Below are 8,074 nucleotides of genomic sequence, written 5' to 3' on the forward strand. Positions count from 1 at the left end.
CGGCGCCCCCAGCGCCCGCGAACCCTCCGGCACCCGCGGGCCCCTCGGCGCCCCCGGCGCCTGTGGCCGGTCCGGCCACCCGCGCCCGTACGGACGTTTTTCGCCCGAGCTCGTGCTACGCCTCGGATGAGTACGTCCATGCGGCGTCCACCTCTGAGCCATCGCCGTTGTCGTACTCCGTTCGAGCCACTCTTCGTGACCCGCTTTGGATGGCTGCGATGCAAGAGGAGTTTGATGCCCTGTTGCGCAACCGGATGTGGCAGCTTGTTCCCCGTCCCCGGCATGCCAACGTGATTTCCGAGAAGTGGGTCTTTAAACACACGCTCCGTCCTGACGGTACCCTTGATCGCTACAAAGCGCGCTGGGTCGTTCGTGGCTTCCGCCAGCATGCTGGCATCGACTTCACCGACACCTTTGTCAAGCCCGGCACGATACGCACGGTTCTCTACCTTGCGGTCTCCCGTGCTTGGCCGGTGCACCAGATGGACATCTCCAACGCCTTCATCCATGGTCACCTTGAGGAGCAGGTCTTCTGCCAGCAGCCCACCGGGTTTGTTGACCCGGCGCTTCTCGACCACGTGTGCCTGCTTTCGCGGTCCTTATACGGACTCAAGTAGGCTCCGCGCGCATGGTACCAGCGCATCGCGGCATTTCTCCATCAGCTTGGGTTCCGCTCTATCCGCTCGGACGCCTCGCTCTTCGTCTATCATCAGGGCTCTGACACGGCCTACTTGCTGCTCTATGTCGACGACATCATCCTGACGGCATGTACGGCTGGTCTTCTCAGTCAGCTCACGGCTCGTCTTCGCGCTGAGTTCGCCATCAAGGACTTGGGTCCTTTGCACTACTTCCTCGGTGTCGAGGTGGTGCGCCGTCCAGATGGCTTCTTCCTTCATCAGCGGAAGTACGCTCACGAGCTCCTGGAGCGCGTCGGCATGCTTAACTGCAAGCCCGCCGCTACGCCTGTTGATACGAAGGCCAAGCTTTCTGCCACAGATGGTTATCCTGCTTTGGATGCTGCTTTCTATCGGTCTATCGTTGGTGCTCTCCAGTACCTCACTCTGACTCGACTGGAGATCCAGTATGCCGTGCAGAAGGTGTGTCTTCATATGCATGCACCTCGAGACGTTCACTGGGTTGCCGTCAAGCGGATTCTTCGCTATATCTGTGGCACTATGGATCTTGGCGTCATGCTTCACGCCTTCGCCGACACCGTCCTTACAGCCTACTCCGATGTAGACTGGGCAGGCTGCCCTGACACTCATCGCTCCACTTCGGGCTATTGTGTCTACCTTGGACCCTCACTTATCTCGTGGTCGTCCAAGCGGCAGCCTACGGTCTCTCGTTCCAGTGCTGAGGCTGAGTACCGTGTGGTGGCCAACGCTGTTGCCGAGTGTTCATGGCTTCGCCAGCTGCTTTAGGAGCTCTCTTGCCCTGTTGACCGTGCCACGGTGGTTTACTGCGACAACGTCTCGGCGGTCTACCTCTCCGCTAACCCGGTGCATCATCGACGGACCAAGCATATTGAGTTGGATATCCATTTTGTTCGGGAACAGGTGGCTCTTAGCCATATTCGTGTTTTACACGTCCCTACTTCCCAACAATTTGCAGATATCATGACCAAGGGCTTGCCTAAGGCGTCATTTGAGGAGTTTCGGTCCAGTCTTTGCGTCAGCCGCGGTGCCACTTCGACTGCGGGGGGTGTTGAGTATATGTGTTGTGCATATTTGTGTATTGGGCCCACCTCCTAGTTTCCTTATATAATTGAGGTCGTGGCCTACTTTTGTACATCATATATATGTGCGTTTGCACCTGAGGAATACAACACGTAATTCCCACAACATACACTGGGCTTTGTGTGTTTTTTGTCTGAGTTGGAGATGCATGGTAAAAAAAGGGAAAAACAAACAAACAGTTAAGGCAACAGATAGAGCGGGTTGTTTTTTGGATGAGGTGGACTGATGTCATACTTAGATGTGAGATAGTTATCTCACATCTAGATGGTCCCTAAACACACTCAGCTTCGAGTAAATTATACGTCACCAAAAAGTGTCATAAAAACCTCCAACCCCAACAGTTGATGTAAATAGGCACTAGGGCACTAGTGCTCCGATAAGTGATTTAAACTTGGAATGACTAGATCATTTCAAAAAATACCAAGTTCATTTGAAACTAACATAGTTCATACTACAAACTAGATCATATCTACTTCACCATCACCCTAGACATAAAACTACTCGTTGGACGCCGAATTGCTCACGAACTAGGCCCAGAATGAGGTTTATAAAAAAAACTAGGCCCAAAATGAGTCTGAGTTGGGATCGTTAGAGTCGTGGAGCTCCTCCTCCCCCTCACCGGCCTTGATGGGAATCACTATCGAGGGGCCAGCCTCGTCCTCCTTCTTCGCTTGCTTCTTCTTGAGGTCATGCTTCCAATGGAACTTCAACTCGTTCTGAACTTATTGGCGATTCTCTCGTGCTAACCTCGCCATCGCCACTTCATCACTCTCGCCGGGAGCAATGTGGATCGCCGACTTCTTCTTCTCTTCGATCAACCGTTTGCTAAAAAGCTATACATTTGTCTTTTTGTGTAGCTCTCATTTTAACGTATTTCAATACGAAAATTTACATGTAAATTATGTCTCTAGGTATGTGTATTTTTTAAGAATTATTTGAAGGTGAAATATTTGAATTTTGAAGGTTCAAATGAAGGCCTACATGGAGCTCTGTGCCCCTTTGGCATTTTCGACTCTCAGTACCAATATGCAGATTTGATAATATATGTATGCGTTAGTGAAACATCATAAAATTATTTTTCATGAAAAATAATGCCATGATTTTTTTGTTAATTAGCGAGATGGAGAAAGTTTGAGTACTACATAATTTATCGTATTCCTCATGATGAAACTCCCCTGAGTAGAATAGACTACCCAGCCGTTTTTAAATAGCTACCACTATTAGCAATTACCATACATTTCACACATTTCTGTAAATGTAAACCTCTTTCCTATCATTCAACGGGTTACATTAATGATCTCCCGGATATCTCCACAACAAATGTGTGCAATCAAAGCTACAAATCAAAATGTGCTTATAAGAATTGAGTTCATTCCTTGTGATCTCTGCCCTTCTTTCTCTTCCATTTGAGATATATTTGGAGAGAGAGGCCAGAAAAGACCATCACGACACTTCCCCATTGCTCCATGGACAGTGGGTTACCACTGATAACTGATGAGATGACGATGCTCATGAACTTGCGGGTGGTGGTGATGGTAGTGTTAGTAAGAGAGCCGAATCTGCTGATGGTTAGGAAGATGAAATTCTGACCCACAGCGCCGCATAGGCAGAACATGAGAATGTCCCATGCTACCTCTGGGTTCTCGCGGCAAAAACTCACCGCCTCAAAACCGTTTGCATATGGCCAGTTACTGAACAGCAATGGCGCCACAAACATAATTACAGTATTGTATATGGTTCCCCAGAGGTTCATGCCAAGCATTATATCCCAAGGGTTAGTCTTGGGGTACCTGCAATGATACGATATTACTTTCCATTCAGAAAGAATATAACACAATTTTGCTTTGAAGTGGAACTGATAGATATCTTTACCTGGACTTTATCAAATCTTGGGTCGAATTAGTGTAGCCATCAAAAGCTAAGTTGAGGAAGCACAACCCGTAGCCAAGAGGAGCATTAGGGTTAGCAAGCTTCTTGATAGTCTTCGAGCTTGTCTGATTCAGTAAAAACAAACAAAAACTTCAGAAGTGGCTTTAAGTACAATTATTTGGATGTGTCTTCTCTTTCTCAGGGTCTACGTAAAAGCTAGCTAAGCGTAGTCAATACTTCATCATTAAAAAACGTATGGAATGACGTAAATTATTTTTTCTTGGTTTAAAACTATAGATCAGACAAAAAGTTTTAATGGTTTCAGGAGCATCATCAAAGGCATGCAAAGCTCATTGCTGGTTTGTTGATTAAAATGTGAAAATAAAGAATTCCTTACCTTCAACAATGCAAAGGATGAGACGCCCCCGGCAACAAGGAAGGTGCAAAAGTACTCTGGAAGTGTATACTTAACACCATAGAGTATAGTTCCCATCAACATAACTGTGCATAATGAATCAACAGTTAGAAAGACCAGTACAAAGCTGTCCAGCTAAGAAGCATGAAAGGTTAATCATCACTCAAAAGACTTAACGCAGATTGCTCAGTAAGACAGTTATTTATGTGATATCAACTATGCATGGCTTGAGATTGGAAATGTAAACAATGCACACAAGGATTTCAAGTTGTGCAGGGCATACTGATAGGCTGAAACAATAACATGGTGGCAAAATGGAATAAAATGCTCCTTATACAAAATGACCCACTCCCCACACATGCTTGATTGAAAAATAGAACTGAAGTTCCAAAAGTTTCAGTACTGTACAGAGATTTGTCTGCGAGTCTACTTTAGTCATTTTTGGACAATTTCATGAACAAAAATAACACCCTAGCTCGTTTTTGGTGGCTGCATATACTTGAGAGTTAGTGGGCATAGCAATAGTAGTTCATGTATAAATTCCTCTAGATTGGAGACAATGAACCAGAATAACCTTGAGATCCTATTTGTTTGTTTTGAGCCCTAGTTAATAATAGTGATGAGATGCACAGTTTTTGGACATTCGTAGAAAGGTGTACTTCACTTTACTCAGTAACTGATGAGGTGAACTGGCGTACCAATCACTCTAAGAACAACCATTATATGCAGCATTCATATGAGAAGTGTAGATAAAAACTGCATTGTATGCATGCATCTACGCAAAACTCACCTGGAATCATCTTAGAAGATTTTGCCAAGACCTGTTACAGACAAAAAATAGTTCAAGATCCTTGATCTCCAGTAGTTTTGTGCATCATTGAAAAAAACCAGCAATATTTCGTCCATTTGAAGTGCATCTTTGGTATTTAACTAAATCATCAAATTCAAATTCCACACAAGATTGAGATATGAAGCAGGCGTGTTACCACTTTTCTAATAGTTAGGCATAGTGTAATGTCATGCACTCTCGCGTATAGGATTAAACATGGGTTGAAAAGTATCAGCATACCCAATATTGTACATAAATGTGATATCCAGTGGTAACTAGGTATCCCTTCTAGGATGGTAAGCCCATACTGCTGCCTTAAAAACTCCAATCACCCATTGGCCAATTTCTTAGCACAGTTAACTAACTCAAGACTAGAACATTTCTACTCCATAACCACCACTTACTACATTAACGGTTAACCCAATCAACACCTAATTGCAAATGCAACATCCGAAGAAAATTCTGTACACCGAAGACGCGAAGGACGGCAAAAGCGGCTGGATCCAAACCTGAGCCGGGTAGCTGATGTACTTGAGCGCCTCGATCCCCATGGTCGGGCCGATGGTGTTGGTGATGCTGACGCCCCAGTACTTGAGAAGCGGCGCCCGCCCGGCAGGACTGCTACCACCCGACCACAGCTTGATCACTGCAGGAACCGACCAAAGTCACGACCCCTTCACACGCAATCACCATCCAAGAGCAGCGAAACCGCGGCCGCATTCGGCGAGAAATGCAAAAGAGCAGTTCGGGGGTGCTCACTTATGAAGGACCAGACGAAGCAGACGACGTTCTGCGCGAAGTTGAGGAACGCGAGGTGATCGAACCGCCGCTCCTCCGGCCCGAATCGCTTCGTCGATCTGAGTCGAGGGGGAAAAGCAGAGAACCCGGCGAACTCAGCCACGTTTATCTCTGTCGGGAGCCAACACCATTGGGAATGGGGGGAGGGAGAGGGTGCTTACAGCGTCTCCTGGAGGATCCCCTGGGTGATGTAGGACGACCAGATCCCGCCGACGCAGAAGGCGAGCACGGCCACGCGCGAAGCCAGGCTGCCGCCGCCGTCGACGCGGGGAGGGCCTCGGACCCCGCCTCCGCGGCCCTGGCCCTTCCGCGCGGACACCATGGCGCGTTCGTTTGTGCGGTTGTGTTCGCCGGCGAGGGGGATCGGTCGCAGGCTCCCGGGGGTCAGAGGAGGCGAGTGTTATAGCAGTTGGGCGTAACCGCGGAAAAGGAGAGCGCGCGTCAGAGGAGTGACGTGGCGTGGCGTGGCTGGCCGGGAGGTGCCAGCGGGGACGCCGCATTGGCTGGGTTGGCGTGGAAGGACCGGTCCGAGTCTCCGAGGCTCCGTGCGGCTGAGCTCGACTCTTCTCGACTTTTCTTCTGATCGCAGTTTTTTAGGGATCTTAACCCAAACGAGGACACACCGAGAGCATCTTCGACCGCCACTCAACATGCAGCGCGCTAGAAAATTGTTTGCAGCATGCTGATCGTGAGTTTTTCATGGCGGGAAGCGCTTGCTCCAGCGGCTGCTGAAAAGTTTAGGAGCTGTTTGATTCCCAGCCTAAGGTTGCCACGCTTAACCTTAGTCATGTCACAACATCATGTATTCGGTTCATTGCCGTACTTGTAGCTTGCCACATTTTTCTAGTTATATGACACACATGTCATAGGCTCATTTTTTTGCCAAATCTTGTCACACTTGTGGTGCCCATTTTGTTAGCCACATTTTTTATGGCAGCCACAGTTTGCCTAAGATTAGTTGTGGCAAAGTTAGTCATGAACCAAACAGGCCTCGTGCGTGAGCCGCTCTAGCAGTCACTGCAAAAAAACTATGCGTGCCCACTCGCACAAACAACATATGCACTCCAAACACAACCAAAAAGATCAAATACAAAAAAAATCAACAATAAAAAGTTCAATTTTATTATTACAACTCAAACAAATAGTTTATCTTGTAATAGAACAAATAGTTCAACAATACAACATCAAACATACAAATCATGACGCTCTTTGTCGGCCATTCCATGCCCACCACTCCTCGATGAGATCCTTCTGAAGATCATCATGCGTTTCGTCACGTCGAAGTGGCATGATAAGAGGCAATAAAACAGGCCACCCTAGCAGCCCTCCGTCGCACTCGCACAGGATGTCCCAAGAGCTCATACTGAGAGTAGCCTAAATCTTTGCCACGCTCATTCTCGATGATCATATTGTGCGTGATCACATAAGCGTGCATGATGTACCAAAGCATCTTTTGATCCTAAAATCTAGCCAGTCCTCTTATAATGGCAAATTGGGCTTGTAAAATCCCAAAAACTCTCTTCACATCTTTTCTAGCCGCCGCTTGAGCATTGCGGAAATCAAGATTTTTCTTACCTTCCGGCTTTTTCAGCGGCTTCACAAATGTTTGCCACTTTGGGTAGATGACATCCGCAAGATAGTAGCCATAGTTGTCTGTATGACCATTTGCTACAAACTGCACCGGTGATAGTTCACCATTTGCAATCTTATTCATCAGTGATGACCGATTAACAACGTGCATGTCATTCAAAGATTCAGGCATTCCAAAAAAAGCATGCCAAATCCAAGTCTCTTGATCGGCCACCGCTTCAAGGATTATAGTGGAACCCTTTTTTTGGCCGTGGAATTGCCCATGCCATGCCTTGGAACAGTTCTTCCAACTCCAATGCATGCAATCTATTGAGCCAAGCATACCTGGGAACCCATGAGCTTTGTTCATCTCCAAAAGCCTTGCGGCGTCTTCAGCATTGGGAGATCTCAAATACTCCGGACCAAAGACTTGCACAATTTCGACTGTGAAGCGCTTGACACACATGATGGCTTGACTCTCACCCATGGCCAAGTGGTCATCAACTAGATTCAACGAAATACCGTATGCCAACATACGCAAAGCGGCTGTCACCTTCTGAAAGGTGCTATGCCCGAGTTCTCCGGCGTCATTCCTCCTTTGCTGAAAAAACCGATCATGGCTCGCTAGTTTCTCTGCAATGCGCCTGAACAACTCGGTGCTCATCCTAAACCGGCGTCGGAAGTATGACTCGGGGTACCCAGGATTATCCACAAAGTAATGCCTCATCAATCTGTTATGGGCATCGATCCTATCCCTCCAAATTTTCTGCCGGCCCATAACCGAACCACCGTGCTTCGGTTCTTTATGGATGTGCATAGCTAGGATCATTGCAAGATCCTCCTCCTCTTAAATATCAA

At 47.3% G+C, this 8,074-nt stretch overlaps 1 protein-coding gene across 1 annotated transcript; it reads right to left on the bottom strand.

The window, feature by feature from the left end:
- Nucleotides 1-2,872: 2,872 nt before the first annotated feature.
- Nucleotides 2,873-6,035, bottom strand: LOC119337434 (UDP-galactose/UDP-glucose transporter 3-like). Its single transcript, XM_037609574.1, has 7 exons — nt 5,809-6,035; nt 5,609-5,706; nt 5,359-5,495; nt 4,811-4,841; nt 4,003-4,106; nt 3,609-3,730; nt 2,873-3,526 (listed from the first exon to the last, which is right to left on the bottom strand). Exons 1-7 carry the CDS (start codon nt 5,967-5,969, stop codon nt 3,106-3,108), a joined length of 1,074 nt encoding a protein of 357 aa, XP_037465471.1. The 5' UTR covers nt 5,970-6,035; the 3' UTR covers nt 2,873-3,105.
- Between the last annotated feature and the right edge of the window lie 2,039 nt (nt 6,036-8,074).

This window comes from Triticum dicoccoides, chromosome 7B (assembly GCF_002162155.2).
Source record: "Triticum dicoccoides isolate Atlit2015 ecotype Zavitan chromosome 7B, WEW_v2.0, whole genome shotgun sequence".
Lineage (NCBI taxonomy): Eukaryota > Viridiplantae > Streptophyta > Magnoliopsida > Poales > Poaceae > Triticum > Triticum dicoccoides.